Source organism: Anopheles maculipalpis, chromosome 2RL, assembly GCF_943734695.1.
Source record: "Anopheles maculipalpis chromosome 2RL, idAnoMacuDA_375_x, whole genome shotgun sequence".
Classification (NCBI taxonomy): domain Eukaryota; kingdom Metazoa; phylum Arthropoda; class Insecta; order Diptera; family Culicidae; genus Anopheles; species Anopheles maculipalpis.
This window is the reverse complement of record NC_064871.1, coordinates 48,974,259-48,996,433: the sequence shown is the minus strand read 5'-3', so window position 1 is coordinate 48,996,433 and position 22,175 is coordinate 48,974,259. Positions and strand designations below refer to the sequence as shown.

General features: G+C 43.0%; 2 protein-coding genes across 8 annotated transcripts in view; one reads left to right on the top strand and one right to left on the bottom strand.

Moving 5' to 3' along the window:
* Positions 1-22,175, bottom strand: part of LOC126558058 (carboxypeptidase D) — a 195,372-nt gene that overhangs the window by 68,618 nt on the left and 104,579 nt on the right. The gene's annotated exons all lie outside the window — the stretch shown is intronic.
* Positions 1,913-21,323, top strand: LOC126557458 (uncharacterized protein CG45076). 7 transcript variants are annotated; one of them, XM_050213246.1, is made up of 10 exons: positions 1,913-2,076; positions 8,187-8,216; positions 9,655-10,029; positions 10,779-10,894; positions 10,978-11,129; positions 11,887-11,943; positions 12,806-12,967; positions 19,663-19,861; positions 19,940-20,156; positions 20,664-21,323. In XM_050213246.1, exons 1-10 carry the CDS (start codon positions 1,993-1,995, stop codon positions 21,312-21,314), a joined length of 2,043 nt encoding a protein of 680 aa, XP_050069203.1. In that variant the 5' UTR covers positions 1,913-1,992; the 3' UTR covers positions 21,315-21,323. The 7 variants fall into 7 exon arrangements, with proteins under 7 accessions (XP_050069203.1, XP_050069201.1, XP_050069199.1 ...); XM_050213244.1 differs by lacking the exons at positions 11,887-11,943; positions 12,806-12,967 and having other exon boundaries at positions 9,655-9,984; XM_050213242.1 differs by lacking the exons at positions 11,887-11,943; positions 12,806-12,967 and having other exon boundaries at positions 19,681-19,861.

Here is a 22,175-nt window from a genome sequence, read left to right as displayed (position 1 = left end):
CATGTGTGTTTAAGATTGGTAGAATCAAGCTGCTACATTCCATCCACCAACCGGTGTGGTAAAGCAATTTTCGTGCCGCATTTCTTACTGCTCGGTTTGCTTTTTCTATACGGGGGAGATTTTTGCGAAATAGCTCCAATTGCTGGTGTTAATTTTTGCTAAATTTAGAACACACCTAAGAGTCACTCCCCCTGGTGGACGGCATGAAGGGCAAGAAGGAGATGAAAGTGGAGGATGTTGTGAATTCACCGTCGCCAGCAGAGGTCGTTTTGCTATGGAACGGAATTTTCTCGTGTCCTCGTGTTCCAGGATGATCTAGCAGGCGAGAGAGAAAGAGAGAGAGAGATATGAATTAGACGGTTGGTAGAACATGATAAACAAATCCTCTTAGAAATGTGAAAATGGCGACGATAGATTTGTTTTGAATATTACTTTTTATGTGATTGTTAAGTTTTCTACATTAAAACCTTGAAGGAGGCAGATGATTTTGAAAAAGTGCGAAATTTATATCCAGCCCTTTTCGCTATCAAACGTATCCATCATTCGATAGCGATTTATTGGAACTTCCCAACAAAAAAAAAACCTTCTCCTCAATAAAACAAACACAGGCCTCCTTAAAAGCCAAATGTAAATTTTGCACAATCAACAATCGTTGGTTTGTTTATAAATCATAAACCGTGTCGGGACCACTGCAAACCACTGAACAAAAACATACCACAGGAACAGATCTGCCGTTGTGCATCGATTACACAGCAGCGGATTTATATTTTGCTTCAATTTGATCGCAAAAAAGTGTTCGCGAAAGAAAATATTTGCAAAAAGGCAAATGGTTTTGCCTTCTTTGAGGTCATCCGCGCGTTTCTCTTCTTCTCTTTGTGTATATGGGTGTTTTGAACTGCAATTCTTACGATCGTGTGCAAAAATGTTCACTTCTCGTTGACGCAACAACACTAACACATTGCCAGCGGAATGATTGAATGAAGGAGGATTTTTTTTTTCTCTAGAAAATGCTGCTTTGGACAAAAAGAAAGCTGGCAACGTTGGGGTAGATATGAAGGTTAGACAATAACGAACAGGTGACAGGTTGAAGTGAATGAAATGGGAAAGAAGAATAAAAAGTGGAACAAACTTACAAAGACACATAAATTTCAGCCTCTAGTTCGCCCCATTCATCGTCCTTGGCACAAAAGACGCATCCGTGAAACGTGATTAGCATGATTTTTGGTTCACACAATAATAGTAATTCTCTCTTACTCTCTCTCTTACTCTCTTTTGCAGCCATTTGCACCAAATTCGCGTGATCTTTTCGTCGGTTTATTAACGTTCTTTTTTTTCAGACCACCGACAAGCCCGACAAGACACAAGCCTGAGACCAGGTACCCTTCTGTTTCGGTCCCGTGTATTCTTATGGTTTTGGGTCATAACATTCTTCAGCCAAAGGATGCTTTTGTTTTCTTTGGCGTTTTCTCTCTGCTACTTGTATTTTCAATGAATGCCGTAATTACGTGGCGTACGTTAGCGCGAAAAAATGAAAATCACACAAACACACAGACACGCAATAAACAACTCAGTGAAAATGATAATTTTCGCCCACACGAAATCTCACACCCAACCACCCATGGAAATGATCGTGTGCGATCGTACGTGCCTTCGTACGTTTACTTTTAGCGCAGCCGCATCCCGATCCAGCATGCTGTCACCGATCATCCTGGTACGACGCGATGTACTAGCGCCGTCTCGCTTGCGCTCTGTTCGCTTGGCCGACGGCCAGCGCACGCTCAGCGCCGCACGAACGGTGCAAGGAACTACTTCATCCTTCAGCGATCAGTTCGACGAGTCAGAACCATTTCGACCGGCAGCGCAGCAAGTGCAAGCATCCGCAACAGAAACAGGCGGCACCGTAGTGAAGTGAGCCAGTAACTTCCTCGGATTCGAACCAGAGCGGGTACCCCCAGAACATCCGAACATCGTTCAGTGTCAAAGCGAACCACCATGGTTTACGAAAGCGACTTTTACAGCACCCGCCGGGTTGGCTCGAGCTATACCCGCCCCACGATTTCCTCGTACACCGTGACGGTAAGAAACTACGTTCCGTTTTGTTTTCCAAAAGCCAACCAAGAAAGCACCACACACAAACACATATTGTCCTGAACTGTCCTGAATTAGTGTCTTCATACTGCCCACTAAAAACTCCAACCCATACACACGAGTATGCGAGATCCTTACTCCTCAGCCTTGTAGAAAACTCCTTCTAAAATGTTAATTCTTCTTGGGGCGAGTGTAATGGTGCTCCGGAACCGTCGCATCCGTGTCAAGAAGCTAAAGTTTAACCCCAATTCCTCAATAATACTCTCTATTGGAATTTAAATCCCCAGCTAAGACTGGACTGGTGAGCTTTAGAATTTTCTGACAAACGGAAATTGGGAACAATCATTCGCTCGCTCGGAAGAACTTTCGGTCCCATTTTTCCTCCTACTTCAGACGACACTTGTGCGCATTTGTGTTGTGTAACGTTCAAGGAATTGTAGTGAAGCAAATGAAATACTTGTGATAACAGAAATGGTAGTGCTGTGATAGGACATTTTGGGCAACTGGGAACTGTGCTGAACTAAAGTGTTTCGAAACTGTACTTGCGAATGTAATAAGTGTGAGTGATAAAAACTGAAGTTGAACACACTAAAGTGCTTCCAAAAGCCAAGTAAAAAAGAGACTCTACTGTTGTTAGAAAAATATCAACTAAAGTGTGTTATTTAAAAAGCCACTCTCGTTTCTCGATTCGATAACTCTCGCGAGCCAAAGCTGAACCGAACCACTTATTGACGTGAATGGAACGGAGGACAAAAATAGAATCTTACAAATGGTGAAATTTCCTGAACGTTACACACCACGATTGCGCCACGAATGATCGTCAACGGTTGGTTACACTGCTCGAAACGATGGTGCCTGTTTTTCACTTCCCAATCGACTCTTTCGATTCCTTCTGCACAACACCTTCCAACTAGTGATGTGTCTTGTGAGTGTGTATGCTTGTGTGTATGTGTGAAGTTCCTTATTTCCTTTCTTTCCAATCCACCTGCCCTACCTTACTTTACCTTACCTTACCATTTAATTCACATCATAACTCATCTGCTGTTTCAAAGTGCGTCAAACCGTTTAAACAAACAAACAAAAAACGTAAAACAGAAGAAAATATTTGGTTGCAACACAAAACAGGGAAACAAAACAAACCAAACTCATCTACAAATGTGAAACAAATAAATTAAGAAACCCTAGAATTGCATTCTCCCCCCACGATAGCAGCAGAATATACCCTTTTCTTCCTTATGGCTTTAAAACGGTGTACGAAACCGGGCCAGCTAAATGTTGTTTGATTTTGTTGTACATTTTGTCACAATTGGCTGTTTATATTGTTTATATGTTTTTGTTTTGGTCCCATCTGTTTCTTATTATTCTTTGTTTTTGTTTAACTATTGGTGTATATTTTGTTTTATGTATCGGAAATTGTTTTCTTTTACTTATTTTGTATAAAAAAAAAATTCGTTTTTTATAAAAGTAGAACTACACACAAAAATAGCCATTTGTTTTTGTTTCACACTTCACAGTTACAAATATCTTTATATTATGGTAAAAAATTGAGGATGAATTGTACAAAATCGAGCATTTTCACAAAGAAATTGAGACACGTTTGAAAAATATTGCATAAATCGATCGAAAAGAAAAAAACAACACTGAACAATATCGCATTCTGAGTCCTTCTGAGTATGTACAAAAAATCAAGTTAAGTGAGCAACTTTGACTCCGAATAACAATACATCTTTCTGGTGATTCTATCGCATGATCCAATTCTAGGAAAACGTGATAAATAACGAACAGTCCAAAGTGTCTTATGCTTTCCTCATCCACAAGAAGGTTCGTCGCGGATCATAAATCAGCTCCCTTTCGAATAAGCGCTTCTAAGCGGATCTTTATCGGCGGATCGGGTCTTTCACCATTTTTTCAGTTACACCATCTGGCGTTATAGTTTTTTTTTCTCTCTATTTAATCCCGATTTTATAATACGCTTGAAGCATACATGCCGGAACTCGATTGTGAGTTCTTCCTCATGGGACCGCTACGCGCACTAGTACAGTACACATGTAGACGGGGCACAGTAAAATCTATATTTAATCCGTATCATCCGACACAAGTCACAACGGTTAAAAAGGGAAATCCCTGGTAGACGGTAAGAAAAAGAGATCAAGTAATTAGCAAGAATGCGATAAAGTGCCACAAAAATGGGACTACAATATGTAGGAGGCGTTTTGACGGTTAGCGCCGCTTTTTTACATCAAAGCAACCGAAACTACGCTCGTTTCGGCTGAAAAATGGCTGTCCTATAACAGGGTCAGGTTCAATGGCTGCTAACAAGTGTACAACCTGGTTGCAATACCAGTCGTGCGAATGTGGCTAAATATAGCGCGGATGGTGTTCCAAATAGCTTGCTCGTTCCAAATTATGACATAATTTAACGCGCCACTTGGGCGCCAAAAAAGTTGGCCAAATACAAATGGTAGCGTACTCTGTCATACGTCAGGCCTGACTGCCTTGAACCGTTTTTAAGCTACTTCATGCAACACGTCTGAACGAAGCGATGCAAAAACTATTCAGCTCTGCATATTTAAAATACTTTAAGAATTTTCTTTTGAGTCTTTCCAAACATAAAACGGTGGAACGTTTCAAAATACCAGCTGCAGCACATATTTTCCAATCCGAACGGTTGAAAATTAAAGCGAAATCGCACATATTTGCCTTTGTCAAACTAAAAATATGTTGTCTAGCGCAAGGGCGTGCGCGTTGTACCTCGACTTGGCAAACTGGTGACAGTAATGTTGCTGCTCCACGAAGCTTGTACAAGCGGCAAACACACACTCGCGATGGGTTGCCGTTTCGGGGATGCGCTACATGCGCATCATCATCATGGCTTGTCTGTTTTGCGGGACCACTGTTGTTCCATCCGCCGAGGACAGCTGAAACCTACGATCCGTGGGGTAGACTTTAGACTGAGCAATAGCTATTTTTAAACGCAAACGTGCTCAGTGCTCGGAATGTACCAAAAGATCGCAACCACCGAACAACGGTCATCACGGTCGTATTGGGTGTGATGCTCAAAAATAAGCTACACCTACCTATAAAGGATGGCCTGTTGATGGCTGGCCCTGGGTTGTGTCCATTGTTTTAGAAGATGGTGTCGGGATAATCAGCAAGTAGTTGGACGATTTCCATTCGTCTAATGGTAGAGTGATGTTGATCCTCATCGAGATCTTTTGTTTTTTCGAACCTATTTGAGCAGCAGGAAACAGCAGTTTTTGGTTCTTCAATGCTATTCTTGTTTTTTGAACGCGATCTACTGATCAGTCCACCAAGAAAAGCATACCTCACCGTCATTGCCGCTAACATCCGGACAGCTCTCCTCCACTAACTCCCGAAAATGCGTTAAAAAAAGGCCCAACAAACCTGCACAAACCCTCTACAGGCAACTATCAATCCAGCACTTGCCAATCTCTTCTTCACAGCGACGTGGAGTCGACTGGGACAAGGTGCCGTTTGTGCCGCGCCCCAGCCTGATACCGGATCCGGTCACGGCGTACGGTAAGCGGCAGCCTCGCAAGGAGGCTCGCGTCTCCATACTGGAGGCGATCAATCGCGAAGGAATCGAGCCTGATCCGCGCATTCTGGCCCGCCCGATCGACGACTATCGGTCGCCTCGGGACCTGAATCGTCAGCGTATCGCGAACGAGCTGCACCGCCGGGAATACAATCGGGCAACAGGCCATACGACGGACGCGGACAACGTCGATATGCTGCTGCGCCGCGTGCACGGTACGGCCCCGGTCAAGGATGGGCGCCGACACGTAATCTTTTTCGAGCCCGGTTATGCCCGCACCTACTATCGCCACTAGAGGGCGTGAGTAGTTTGACGTGTGGAGATAGTCCCGTTAAGCCACTAATAATGGGCATTTAGTAGAACAGTATTAACATACAAGTACATGCAGTGCGATCGGAGTGTTTATGGGACCGCGATCGTGCTTACTAACACATAAAGAGCACTCAACCAAAGACATCCAGGCCGAACGAAACGAAGCCCCTCAAGGGGATATATTTTTCAAACATGTTTCAATTTCTATCGATCTGTGACGGACTTGAACTGTCCCAAACGAATTTCTGTGAAGCAGAGTATAGGCGGAGATTTTACTCGAAGCGCTTTTACATACGAACAATTATGAGATAGAAAAAAAAAACACAAACAAAACAAACACATAAACCACTATTCCCAATTCCCGTTTCCATTCTTCCAACTTCCCTGTCTCATTCCCACCCCTCCCATCCCCATACTGTTACAAGAAGGAGCGTGTTGGTGATGTAAAGAAACCCATTAAAGCAAACGTACGATACAGTACCCAAAAAAACTGAAACAAACGCATTTCGCAGACCCCACGCTATACGACCGTCGAGACGTCGACACCGCGTCGTGATGAGTCCTACACGTACTCAAAGACCTACAAGACCGTCACCGAGTCATCCAACTCATCCGATCCGTACTCGCGTCCGTCCACCTCCTCGTCCTCGTACTCATCGACCACGGAGCGCAACAGCCGCGGTGGACCGGGTGGCTACTCGTACAGCACGGAGCGCACCTCGACTACTGGAGGCGGGCCGGGCGGTTACAGCTACAGCTCGACCACATCTGGACGCTTGCCGCATGGTACCACCTACCGGCACTACTCGTACCGCGTCTAAAACCGAGGATCACCTGACGCACCTCACTATACACACATCGACATCGAGGGCATCTGTGTGTTGTGTGCATTTTCCCCCCCCACTGTGTATCATGCACTCGATCGTCACAATATTACTAACCCACTGTAAGAGTTTCTAAATCACTTTCACCAAATTTCTCGGAACGCCTTGTGTATCTCGCCCGCCCCAAAGTATCTACAGATAAGATGGGTAGAGGTAATCCCAGCGAGGTAGCAAAATTTGAACTGTACTATAGTGTAGCACCTGCGACGAATGCTTGTGCTGCTACTTCTGAAGCAGCTAGTAGTGCCGGGGCATTAGGCTATGTCATCCATAGATCAGATCCTTAGCGAACGAGTTGGTGAACCTTACTAACCGTGTTTTTTTTTTGTATTTATTATCTCATAATATACTCTGCACTTTTACGAAAAACTTCAAATTTTACTTACATTTGTGAATCAATGATAAATTAAAGCGACCCAATGGATGCCAATATATTCGAATCAATAAAACCGAAAGGATAAGGAAAAAACCATTCTTGTCCAATCGCAAAATGTGTTGTGTTGTTGTTTGTCCTTCGATCCGCAATGCTGGAGTGGACACACGGAACCGCACGCAAACACTTACAGAAATAAACACACGTACACGAATAATATAACGTGGGGGAACAACCGATGAACGACCTTAAGTACAGTGGAATGCGATATTGTTCATGTAGTGTTGAGATTATATAAATTGTTAGAATAGTTCACAGGACAATGTTGTACAAAAAAAGTATCATTATTTTAAATTTCACTCAAAGCTAAGCTTATTTATCTGAAATAATCTTCCTTTGAAACAGCCTTTCTAGCAAACACCTCAACTTAACGCCATAAACGTATCATAGCCCACCTCATTCCACCACTGTCACAATTCCACTGTACTAACTGTCAAATCACGGACTCACACTACCCACTTATTTACTACTCTGTTAACTTTTCTTATCAGAAGTAATCCTACGTTAAAACAATAATTCTCTCTGAAGTGCTTCTCTTGTGTTCTTTGTGTATGTGTTTGTTTGCTTCTATGTTGTCCATTTTGTATATTTTGTATTGTTTGCGTTGTTTTTTTATTCTGTGTACCGTCCTATTCTCTGTTCTGAACACACCTAATAAAACCACTTTTCCTTTCTTTCTGTGTGAATATACGTGTTGTTGTGTTTCTTCAAACTCTTTATATACTGTAGCTCGTCTGTTGTCTTTCAATCCCGTTTCCCGTATCAGTGTTATTTCCACTCCTAAGACTATCATAGTCACTCGCTTACAGTTTTTAATTTCTTTTTGTTTTTGTTTTTAATTTCTACAAAAACAAATCTCAAAATGGCGAACAATTTGATCTTATTGTGTTTTTACCCTCCTATTCTCTCACAGACTCCACTGCGATACACCGGAGTGCCACGTGTAAGTATTTTGTTTGTAGAGGGTTAACCTTTTCAGATATCATTCACAACTCCGTGTTTCTTCCTTTGGTACGTTTGGTTTGGTATTACCGAGATATTGGTTTCTCTAATGTACAAACTTGTACAAACCAACACATTGCACATTTACGGCACGGCAACCCTGTTGAAATAGTTTCAAGTTATTTCTGTAAATTTGAAATATCCCTAGTGAGTAATGTGCATGTTAGTTTGAAGGTACGACGGTAATCGTACAGTGGGAAGTCATGTAAAGAACACACATTTAAAGCAACTCGAGTATCACACCATCGAAGAGCACGAAGCGTAGAGTTATTTCAGCCTCTGATGACAGATTAAAATCTTTAATTTTGGTTAAATCATTGCGGTTTCGTAACATTGAGATAACTCCAAGACGGCCGAGAGAAGCAGGGCTTATCGAGATAAGAAACTTGAATCAATTCAATGATGACAATTTAATATCTTTATTGCAGGAGTACAAATAATTTCATGGCGTTTCAAAAACTATTTTATTCATTTATTATTGAATATGACGGCACGTCCCCGTTGTTGTTAATAAATTATTATTTTTGGTTTCATCGTTAAAAAAATAACGGCTATTTGGCAACCGTTTATAAATGGATCGCTATCTTAATGTTATGATAATTGGAGAAATCTTGGTCTTTCATATTATACTCCATTGACCCAAACAGACATTAATACAAATTGATCCGGAGCAGAGAATGATTCGAACTGTACAGTGTTTGAGCTAGAGCATCTGATTTCAGCGTTTTTAAATACGCAAGTATTTAAAAACGTAGTAGAGGTACAACATGTGGAGAAGCATTGTCGTGGTTCCGAATATTTTATTGTGGCTGATCTCGTGTTGTCGGTGGTTGGGGTGATGACAGCCCAAGACTTATCGTGGTTGTAGAGAGAATAAGGAATCTGTTTTATCACGTTGGTCATCACTGTAAAGTTTTCATTTGTTTATATTGACTTATAACAAATTATTGGATATCTTGATGCAGCCACATTGCATGTACAAACATTCAGACAGGCTACGAACTAATTTGTACTCTTGATAGTTATTGTATTTAAGGCGCAAACTGGCTGCGTGTCTGTATATAATAGTTTCCCTAATTCGTTCTCTGTTTTTTGCTCCGTTCTTCCTCTTTCTCTATCTCTATCTCTCTCTTCACCAACTCCACCTACTCCTTCCGTATTTTTATTTTCGGTTACTGCACATGAACGCCACCACTGTTGCTACCATACCATCTGATGTGTCACCAATACCATCCGTATCCTTCTTGTGTGTGTGTGTGTAAAATATTTTGTAAAAATGTTTGTTGGTCACACTCTACACAACACAATTCGCGCGACAACAATACCAACACTCCACCAACTTTACACCCGTTCGTTGTGATGTCCACGATCATCATCAGTTCAACACGATCACCACCACCACTACCACGACGTACCGCACACCGATGCCGTACGTTGCGCACAAGCGGCTCGTTCCAGTGACGCGAGTCGTCACGTCACCGCCGCGGATCGTGGTATCCCCGTTGCGGGTGCTGGGGTCGCCGGTACGCGTTATCAGCTCGCCGGTTCGCGTGCTCGGTTCGCCGGTACGCACCGTGCGTGCGATCCGTTCGCCGGCCCGCGTCATCGTATCGCCGGCTCGGGTCGTCACGATCCGCTCGCCCTATCTACGACCGTCGATCATCAACAAAGAATTCGATCGCATTGAACGTAAATATCGCGCTAGTCCTGTAAGTAGTGCCCTAGAGCAGTATTACAACTCGCCCTCATACTTGGTAAGCAATGGACACGAAACAGCAGCACCGTCAGTACAACAGTACAAGCACAATAAATGAAACAGTAAATACTACCACGAAACACCGGTACTATCCAACAAATTTAAAACAAAAGCTGCTTATTTGTTTGCATTTTCTCTCACTGTCCATTTGCGCGTACTCAACATTGAGCAGAAAATCTTGAAAGGCCTATTAATATAATAATCTAATGATATAATGTACAATAATAGTAATCAAGCCGGCCTATTTACTCAATGACCTTGACCCATATCCTTAGTCGCTGGTAATTTACAAACTTTGTAGCCCAAACAATTCACTTCGTAACGCTCAAATTGAAATAAGCAGCCCAATAACTCAAGTACGCAGCCACATTCATTGAAGACATAATCACTTACTCAGCCAAAAAACTACTCAGTGCCACCAGGCGTCTCCATTGCATTGCCTATTATGATCATTGTCTAGAATACTGTGTTTTTTTTTATTGTTGCTTTTCGCTACCTTTTTCGTACCTGTTGTCCCTCTCGCACCACATTTGGTTGAAAGTCCACCGAATCCGGCAGAAATCCTCGCTTTGTAGAACAATTTGTGGGCCATTTGAAAACTGTGCCATTGCCTAATAAAACAGCTTTTTCCCCTCCCCGTAGGCTGGTGTACCGTATCAGCTGGTAGTCTTACTGAAACTGGTTTTCCATCGCACTAATTTTACGATTTTACATTTGCAACTTTGCACCCCCTGAATCGTTATGTAGGAATTTGAGGACGAGAAGCGTGATATCCGCAACTCGACCGCACTGCTGCTGCGCCAGCTGAACGATCCCGTTCCACGCCTGATGGCTCCGATCGCACAGGCAGCTCCAGAACCGAAGTATGTATCGTGATTGAACGCGATCACGCCAATGCTACAGCCATTCAATAAACGAATTGATTACTTTTTCGAATTAAACACAGCCCCAAGAAGTGGGTGTACGATCCGTTCTCCGCCCACAACCGCCTGAACAGTGACACCTACGTCAAGAGCCACATTACCGATCCGATTCGCAGCGTTCGTAACGATATCGAGGCCATGGCCAGATATCATTCGCCAGCGTCCCGCTATGTCGGTAAGTGAGACCGTTTCCCTTCTTACCCGCCCAACACAACCACCACCACCGTTCCATATTCCATGGCCGTTCACCTTTTGGTTTCCCCGTTTCTGTTAAGGAGAGGTAGTCTCCACACTCACTCCTCTTACGTAGTTGATGCGCCCTCTTAGTCACCTTAGCTTTCCATTCAAATATCACAATCTCTTACAGCTGCAATGCATTTACACTCTGAACTTAAATTATTCAACACAAAAATATATGTCCAAATTCGAGTAGGAGAGAAAAAAAAACATGGCATTTTCCAGCCGCCTCTGCACTACCCGGCTTATTCCTGTTCATTTTCCTTTCCAGGCGAACAAGGCGTTGCTTTAAAGAGCTTGCTTTTCATATTTTCCCCGCTCTTATTGTTAGATCATTCCATTCGTCATCAACTCTTTAGTATTATATCTAGCAAAGAAACGTTTTACTTGATTCTTTCGTTTGTTTCCTTTTGTTTACATGTGTATGTGTGTTTCTCGATGTATGTTTTGTTTCATTGATTTGTTTTCTATTTTGCTTCTCTTTACAATCGCTTCGCATTGGTTTACAATTTAACTATGCTACATTGCTGCTGCTGCTGCTGCTGCTACATGACGATATTTGCTGCAACTTTAACGTTGTTTTTATTTGGGTTTTGTGTTGTTTTATTATTGCTCTGCTAATTGCCCATCGGGTTTATTGTACAAACATCTGTCTATCAAAACGCTGAAAACAATCGTATAATTGTGCATCGAAGAATATGTGCTGTTGGATGACATCTTGTGGCGTTACACGTACTATGTCGATGAGGAGGGTTAGTATTGTGATTCTGCAACGGTGTATGTGACTGATCGATCGAATTTTGAATGTGTGTAATCGAAGAACGAACTTTAGCATTAAATTTAAGCTACATCCTTTACTGTGGCAGAGATATTTTAGCTCTTAAAGGATCCACTTTGTGCTAACCGCATCGTTGGTGAAGGTGAATGTTAGAAAAGAAATGTTGGATAATAGCATGTATCCGTACGGCAGATGTTACAACGCGAGTTTAAGGACCTGTTCCCGTTCCACAACTTACAGTGTCTTCTTTCCGATTGTTCTGTTCCAGTTTTACAGTCTTTATTGTTCCGGAGTTTTTTGTTTCTAGTTTTCTTTTGCTGTGCTAAGTTTTTGATTGCATATATACTGTTTGTTTAATGTTTCTGTTTTGCTCTGTTGAGGTGCTCTGTTCTGGTGTTTTTTTTTTTGTTTCGATTTCTTTATTTTCGTTGTGTTATTTCTTACCATTTTCTTTCTTTTTCTGTCCGTATCTGCGCGGAGCTTCTTTGGTAAAAAAAACAAACAAACAAACTGAAAAACGAGTCTAGTTATGACACTTATTTGTTTTTAAGTATTTCTATGGCACGTTGCATTACACGTGTTGCGTGCTAAAATATGTTGACATTTTGGAAACCAACCATTGTTTCTTATGTGTGTCTCTGTCTCTCTGTTCTTTCTTACCCGTTTCCCTCTCGTTTGATTTCCTTGACTCCCCGTCTCGACTATCTGCTCTGTCTCTGTTTCTATCTCTCTCTCTCTTTCTATCTTTCTATCTTTCTCTCTCTCTTCCGTTCAACACTATGTTCGCGATCTGCCGTATATCGATCCTGACCCGTATGCCTGATATTCGTATACAGGCAAGAACCACTTGGCCAGTACGCGCATCATTGGCTCGCAGGCCTACCCGAAAAGCAAACCCCGTATCTATAACTACGATACCGCCAGGGTCGGCAAGGATGTGAACGTCATGTCGTACTATAAGTCCAACCGCACCCAGGCCAAGGCCGATGTGGAGGAAGGTAAGAGGGAACGGGTCCAGCGCAAGCAGGACAAAAAGTGTAAGGCCCGCAAGGTGCGGGCGGAAGCTCCGAAGCAGCAAACACCACCAACCTCACCACCACCACTCTCACCATCACCACACCAAGCCTCACCGACATCCTGTCCTCTTACCGACTTTCACCAAGAACCTTTCTCGCAACGACCCTTCGCGGATGATCTCGACGCGTGCAGGGAAACACACCAGAGCGAAAGTCACCCGTCACGACAAACCTCACCGTCCCCAACAACTACGCCAATGCCAGAATGTGAACTGGTAGAACAATAAACTAAAGAGACAAGAGTATTGCCACCCAACCATCGACACCTTACCCTTTTCCTTTCGGTCCTCGTTCTCGTCGAGAAGAAACAGAGAAACCCCATATATATGCACTCTCTTCACTACCTTTCACTGCTGAATGGTGGATGATTTTCAAAAACACTTCTAGTGATATCGGCGGAAGAGCAGAAGAACAGAAAATTAATATTAATCGGTGCTGTGGTCTGCGCGGTGCATGGTAACAAATAGCAAAAATGTGACACGCGCTGCTAAAACTATTAAAAACAAAGATCCTTCATATGCTTTATGAGCCATTTTTTACGCTTTTAAGCACAGATATGGCCCTTTTGCCAATTTCTTAAATGTTTATGTTGTTTTATTTTGTTTCGTTTTACAACCCATCCCACCTTGTATGATCTAATCGCATCAAGTTTGCGAAGCGCTTGAGGCATCCTCCGCAAGCAGCGTGGCAATCCGATTGCACTGCTTCCGCAAGAGCAAGCAGTTCCGTATGCAAGCTACCTACCTGCAGAAGAAGAGAAGTTCCCTCGTTGGGCCACATTTGTACGCTAAATGTGTTTTTCCCTGTACTTCCTGTAGCTATGATGTGTTGATTTCTATCTCTGTTTCTCTTTTTCTTTCTCTCTTCTCTCTCTCTCTCTTTCATTCCCTTGTTTTGTTTCCATCTCTGTGGACGTGTACTCGTACATCAGACCGCTACCGTTACAGTACTGCACCATCGATCGTAGTTAGGTTCTTCGCCTATCCCATCACCTCGTACTATTCGTACCGTATCTACTAAACCCTTAATACGAACTGGTCCCATACGAACGAACAAAGTGACACGTGGCACGTGTAGTAAAGTAGAGAATGACTAGTACAAGCTAAGCTGTTCATTGGACCGTGCATCGTGTTTGTTTGCTGGCGAGTGTTCCCATCCCGGATGCACATGTTTTGATTGCCTTCTCTTTCTTCTCTTTAGTAAACACGAAAATTAAGAAATATCTCGAAAAGTACTATCTGAACCATGCTTACAAGGTACCGGATGAGTTTAAGGAGTTCATTCACGAGTACCCTTAAGCTAGATCCCTCTACCACTACTCTTCCCACACCAGTATCGCTAGCTGTATCGGTAAACAAAAGCAACAAAAAAAAAAATGTTCCGTTTTGTGTCTAAAACTTAAGAACCCTCGTTTGTCTAACGTTACATTGTTCTAAAAATGGCTCCCTCTCTAAGCCACTAAATGCGTGTCCTATTTAATCACTAGAAGTTGTGAGTTTGGAAATCATCTAGCCAATATGGCACCCGAAATAAAACCACAATCAACATCAAAAAACCCAGCACACACGCTCATTTTAATCATTGTGTAGCACTGTTGAGCCAAGATTAAATATACGAATCTATTTCTAATTCATTACACCTCCGCCAATCCGTCCAACAACGGATACTGCAAAACAAAAACCGTCCCTTCAACGCACTACACCGAACTCGACCGTCGACCGTACCAACCACACACTAACAGTACTTGCGAGAGTCCAACGAAAGCTCCACAGGCGGGTCCAGAGATCGATGATGAGGGCTGCCAAAGAGGCACTTGAGGATTACAAGTAAATGCGAGGTTCCAGTTTGTTCAAACCGTCGAAATACCGGGTGTTTCAGTCTACCAGCTCATCTTTCCCATCTTTGGGCTCATTTCAATCCCGGTCAATAGTAGGGCATCTCTGATACCGATCAAACTGACTGGTTTTGTTTTTGTTTTCTATTTTTTTTTCAATAAATTACACACACACACACACACACACACACACAACCACGTATATTATACACACACACGCACTGGAATTTGATGAATGGGGGACGGATCAACCATAGTTATAGCAAGCTACCGAAGAAAACTTCTGATCTCGACGCTCATAAGAAACGCAAAGCGTACGCTGATGCTCTATCAGAACCGGAACAAACGACGACGCTGACAGAACAAAATGTCACCCAGTGCGATGAACAGTAGCAATGGCTAAACACTCTACCAACACTGCAACACACGCGTCGTACACTGGGAACTCCAATGTAGGGAAACTGTTTTGAAAGTGTTCAATACGCAACCGGTAGCAATTACACAGAGTGTTCCACCTAGAGATATCTGAAGATTTTTTTTAATAGTAACTTGACAACCAGTGGACAGACTGGCATACTTTGATAAATCGGAAAACACAACATTTTGGAAAATGGATAAGTTTGAACCGAACTTCGATGATCTTCGATTATTTGCAAGTGCGTCCAGACGAAGTCGGTCCTACAGTAGCGATCAATGGTGATCAGATCATAAAGCCGTATAAGGTTTGTTCCAACAAGTCAGTTACTTTCCAACAACTTCAAATTTGTTCAGAATCTTGTTTTATTTCTTATGATATTGTCGTAAAATGTAGATTTTTCGTGTTGAAAATAATTATTTAGGACATTTTGGAGGATTTCATTTTATTCATTAAAAAAAACCTTTTTTTCTCAAAACCACAAAAATTTAAAAATTTAAAAATCATTGGACACCTCTGGATGGAACACCCTGTAAAAGTAGTAGTAGCTTGACTTAGTATAGCTGTCATTCACTCTCAAAAGACACTGCATTGATTGATATTCGGTTCCTTTTGTTAGTAATTATTGTCCAAAAAATTGTTAAACACATGCTTCCTAGCTACTCCAAACAAGATCCATCAGTAACACGAAGTGTTTAATCACTTTCCTCTTAAAAATGTTCCCTTTTCTTTGTCGATTTCGTACTGCCTCTTCCCTTACCCATGTGTCGTTGTGGCTCTGCGTTGATCCAATGTGTTCCAACCAACTCATCACCAGTTAATATCCCATTCTAATGAGATCCTTCTCTTTCTTACTCTCTTTTGCTATTTTTATGCGTTGACCATTGTGTCTCCTTGGGGTTCCCTTGCTCTTTCTGCGCACTTACTTCACGTCTGTTCTTTTAGTAAAAATTAAGAACAATCTCTATCGTCAGCAACTCTACCCTGCACACACCCGTACCTACCACAATATGCTCAATCCAAACCAGCGCAAAATGTATAATGGCAAATTTGTCTGGCTAAACTATCGCAGTATCTGAAGCTCGTTTCTCGTGCACTCACCACGCCACACTATTGCGTAAGTAGGCGTTCCAGGTTCCAAACGGAGCAGGGTCGTGATCCGGGTCGTGATTAATATAGAACATTTGTTGCACACTTCACCATCTTCATATGGGTTGAATCAACTAAGGAGTAAAAATCTTTCTAAGTGGACTGTTATGTGAGGGAGAGACGCTGTTGATTAAACACTAGCATGAACCATTTGGTGTACACCTGTCGCGTGATCGTCGTCGTGGGCGTCCACACATTTCCACGGGCACAACCCACATGATCACAAATACATACATTTGCGGTTGATGTATGAGTAATACTTTGCGCTAAAAAGAAACATTTTCGCTCGTCCTCTGTTTTTTACCGATCCGCCATCAGTCATCATCGGTCTTGTGGCTAACGTTGTGATGATCGTCGTCGTATACTTTCACGAAATCTTTTGCCATTACATCAACAACTATTTCTACCCATAGCGTCAGCTACACACTGCGTCAAGCGTGTTTACGTGTTACGTTCAGCTAACGGCTAACGTGTCACCGTATATTTTAAAAAAATCCCGACACTAACAGTCACATCAACTACCGAAACACCCACTACTCATTGTCGCCATTTTGGTGTGTTTACTGCAACCACGTACATTGTGATGCTATGTATGGGAGGGTACCTGTTGCTAAAAATTCGTCGATCACTAACTTCGACTACGGGCAGTACCGCGTGGATGATCCTACTGATTGAATTTTTTATCTTTCCCTACAATTTTCTCTTTCTCTTTTTTCGAACATTTTACACAACATTTATTACACGCTCGATGCCTGCACCTTGCCTTATGCGTACTTACAACAATGAAAAAAAAAATCCAGTTAAGGAAACGGTAACTAAAACCGAAACTTACAAATCGAAGCTCGGCGACAAGAAGGGCATCTATAGCAGTGACGTTAATCTAGCCGCTTAAGTGTGTAGCTCGTAGAATGCGGATGGTGATCCTTCCTTTAGCTCCTTCGACACGACACGAAGGACAGCGCCATGGTGAATGTGTAACATCTTGTTAACATTTTTTCTTTTTGTTTCAACCAACTATCGACTTTCTTCTTAACCTGCAACCTGCTAACCGATCGTAGTTCGTCTTATTAAAAGCGTATCAGTTTCTTTATCTACTCCTGACGAGAGCTATTTTGTTTGTTTTAGTGCTAGCAGGCTTCAGTGCTTGGCAAACTTTTAACCACAACTAATGTATAATTTTTGAGTCAATTTTTTTTTGCCAGCTATCCAACTCTATTTCCGGATCAAATGAAACATCTTAGATAAATATATCCACATTCAGTTTAGTTATTCCTATAATGGATGGATTGCTGTTATAGGGCAGAAACAGTATGTTGCCCAATTTCTGTGCAAGGTACTGCGAAGGGTTAGCTTTCATTCAATCTCACCAGCAAATTCGATAAGTTTTACTTTTAGTTTCCATTCTGCACAGCCAACTTCCACACTAGCCGAGAGTTAGACGAGTCGAGAGAAAGGGTATATATTTACAGATGATAAAGATTACAGATGTTATATTTACAGTTTACTACACAGAGTACATCGTTTTATTTACTGGATGCAAATTCCACCGATCTTCCTGCGTTTAAAGCAAGAGAGAAGGATGATCACTTACTATTTACTATTTCTGTTCGTTAGCATACAGCTTTAAGGCAGCTTTAAGTTCGTACGCGTTATGTAAAACCGAATCGCCTCATTATTTAAACCTGTGAAGAAGATACAAGATATACTGTGAACAACTGAATCGACACACTTAGCCTTAGTCTTTTTATTCGTTTTGTTCCTTGACGTTGCACTATAAGGATGTACCTGTACACCTACTCCATTTGGTTCCAAAAATGGTCGTTTATTCCTAGGATAGGAACTTCCGGTTCGCTCTTCTTCTTTCAGGCGTGAGTGTTCCTACTTTCTGTTGCTATCCTTTCAATCACAACTTTTCCTTATACTTCTATTTCTTTCTCTGTCTCTCTCTCTCTCTTTATTGTAGTTGCAGTGTTTTAGTGTCTTCTAAATATCTGCGTGTACATATGGTAGCAGTTGTATTATTGTTGTTTACTACTAGTTCTATTTCTTTCTCCACACACTAGCACCCTATCTGCAGCATACTTTTTTGCCATGTTTTTTTTTTTAAATTGTATATTTAACCTGATCCAATGTATACTTATACAAAAATGTTATAAACAGGCATCATCTGAAAATGGATACAGAATTTCGGGGCTATATGCTGCTCACATATTCCAACACTTGTTTTGCTCTTTTTTCTCTGATGTTTTTACACTTGGTTCTCGTACAAACTTACATTCACTTACCCAAACTTTTTCGGGTGTTTTACCATCTGAACTCCAACCCAAAACACACACACCACCCAAAAACTTTTTCTTTCCACTTTTCACTACCGACCGCACCGCGTACATATGAATAAAATAAAATCAACGTTAAACAAATCGTCACGATCGCGGCGCATCTGCGCGGGTGCGCGTTCTTCCCACATACGAGCCACCCGCTGAGTGTGAACTCCCCCAGAAACCCCGAATTTGTTCTAACTGCTAATCAAAGTAAGTAGACCATGGCCTTCCTACGACGATTGGTTGGTTTAAAGCGAGTTCAATTCACTAACCCTAGCATGACTGCTTGTTGGGTGCATTGGGAATGGCTTGACCCACGTATAGACGGACTCCCGAGAAAACGCGGAGCGACGGTCGCTCGCTTGCACATACAATAGATATATTACCACATACCGGTGTAAAATGAACCGATTTTTCTATACGATTGTTGCATGCTCTCACCTTCTGCTGTTTTATTTCATTCGTGTCCTTTCGTCCTTCATTGCCTCACCCTTACCCGTCCCACACAACTCGCTCGAGGGTGCGTAACGGTGAATGAACAATTTTCTAGACGTTCCACAGTCTAGCATGACGAGTATTCACTGTTGGCATCGTCTGGTCGCTTCGCTGCTTTTGCTGAACGAAAAAAAAAAAAAACTGAACGGAAATAAACCAACTATGCTCACTATTATCATATGCCACTCATCGTAGTATCGCTTTGTAGAACCGATTCCCTGACAATAGATATCTCTTCTTCTCTCGTCCATCTATTTTCCAATTATCCTAACAAAAAAAATTACATAAACCCACCCTTCCTGCCCGTGAAACTATCAACCTTGAAAACCTGGATGCATCCGTCCCTTGGAACCCGACCGATCTCCCTTTTTTCCCGTACCGGGGAATATTTGAAACTCTACAGTAGGAAAATTAAATCCAGTTCGTCCGACGCGCAAGTTCAACAACCCGAAGCTGTACGACGATCCGACCGATTCGAAGCTGAAGGACAAGCAGGAAAAGATCGAACGCGTTGCCGAGCTGAACAAGGTTCGCTACGAACCGGTCAACCTGGAGAGGGAGCGTCTGAAGCTGCTGGAGGAAGCCAAGAAGAAGGAGGAAGCGTAAGTGTACTACTGCACACTTTGTATTCTATGGGTTGTAGCATATGAATGTTTTTTATCGTTCCTTATTATCATCAGTGCTGCCGAACGCGAAAAGATTCGCCAGGAGGAGCAGGCGCGCAAGGAGGAGGAAGCACGCCTGGCCGCCGAAGAAGCGGAACGTCGTCGCATTGAAGAGGAGCGTTTGGCTGAAGAGGCCCGTTTGGCTGAGGAAGCTCGACTGGCAGAGGAAGCCCGGCTGGCCGAGGAAGCCCGACTAGCCGAGGAAGCTCGTCTGGTTGAAGAAGCCAAGAAGGTATGTGATTCGAGACCACAGAATTCAAGGTTTGAGAACTAAGCTAGCAATATTTGATTCATTTCATAACAAAGTGCAAGACGTAATGGACACCTCGCAAGGTAATGTGGACAATATCTCTGTCGAGTATCTGTCCAGTCTCGGTCGTCACTTTCCTCAACTCTGTTTAACTATATTGAGTCTCTGTAACACACTGTTACACACATAAACCATCACTGTGAACTTCGAGTCGACCGTTTCCAAAGGAGACAGTGTGCTCGGTCTTATGTGAACTTCAGACTTATGTGATTTATTTCAGGCTTTTGGATCCCTTTTGGGTACATTTCATATTTGTTCTCATGTTCGGTCTACGAATCTCGGGTAGCTTCCGATCTTATCTCTGAAACGTCCACTTCATCTTTAGCAGGGTCTAAAAATAGAATCGAACATTACTAGTTCATCTCGAAAATCACGTACCAGTTCGCTGTCATCCTATCTAATCAAAACTGTTTTCTTTCTCTACCACAGGCTGAAGAGAAGAAGAAGAAGGCGGCCGAGAAGAAGAAGAAGGAAGAGGAGGATAAGAAGAAGAAGGAAGCCGAAGAAAAGAAACGAAAGGAGGAGGAAGAAAAGAAACGCAAGGAAGAAGAAGAGAAGAAGCGCAAGGAAGAGGAAGAGCGCAAGCGTAAGGAAGCGGAGGAAGCCGCCCGCAAGGCAGCGGAAGAAGAAGCCGCCCGTAAGGCGGCCGAAGAGGAAGCTGCCCGCAAGGCCGCCGAAGAGGAAGCCGCCCGTAAGGTTGCGGAGGAGGAAGCACGCAAGGCAGCGGAAGAGGAGCAGAGCCGCATCACCGAGGCACAGAAGGTGCGTGAGGACGAGCTGGCGCGGTTGAACGAGCTCGAGAAGCAGGCGATCGAGGAAAACAACGAGGAGCTATTAAAGGAGATTGCCGAACTGAAGGCGATTGCACAGTCGGACGAAGAGCTGCTGAAGCGTCAGGCGGCCAAGCTCGAGGAGACGGGTGCACCGGTTGAAGGTGAAGCTGCCCCGGCGGAGGAAGCTGCCCCGGTCGCTGAGGCTGCCCCCGTAGAAGCGGCCCCGGCCGAAGAGGCCCCGGTCGCTGACGCTGCCCCCACCGAGGAGAGCAAGACTGAGGAAAGTCCTGCTGCTGCCGCCGAGTGAACAGGACACACTCCGTCCTGAGCACTTGTAATCACTAGGCACTAAGGACTAGGGCTCTACTCTCTTCCGACTTATTTTTAGGGTACTAGGCTAGCATTTTAGCAGCACAAACGCACACACTGAATTCGAACAAAACATGAAAAAGTACACTATTTTCCTAATGTTTTACCACAAAGTTAAGGCTGCCTGGTATAATTGTAAAAAAGCCAAAAAGCTGCCACCGGCGCTGTAGGAATATCCTAGATTCGAACGAAAACGCTAATTTTTATTTTATACCGCAACGAACTTTCAAAACCGGCTGCATCAGATATTTAAAAATCCGTTACGCGGCTGCGTACTGCAGTGACACGCTACGCGGCTGCGTACTTGCATTTTCGAAACACAACCTTTATAAATGCGCTTAGCAACGCACGCTACTGCCATCCTAGTTTGCCATTAGGTAAGACACACCCGTTTGCTTATCATGTAGCGGAGCGGTATGCCAGGAGGAAAGGGGGAAAAAAGAACGCACGATAATCCCACCACAAAATGGCGCATGCAATGGAAGCAAATCAACGAACAAAAGAATCCGATCCGATTCGATTGATATAGCGCACCAAAACACTCAAGTCTATATCGGGTAGAATTCGGACTAAGACTGCTTCTACTGCGATGCAGCTGTATAGAAGGGGGGGAACACTTCGACGATCGTCCCCATTCGCCTGGTATCGTACGCATTGTTCAAGCAAAAGGTTTTTGCATTTTCTTATCCCTTACTTCGCGAGATCAGCCACCGAAACCAAGCACACAACACACATTCACTGTGCGGTTCTTGATAGTCAAATGTTTTGTGCAACTCTATGAATGATTTTATCTTACTTT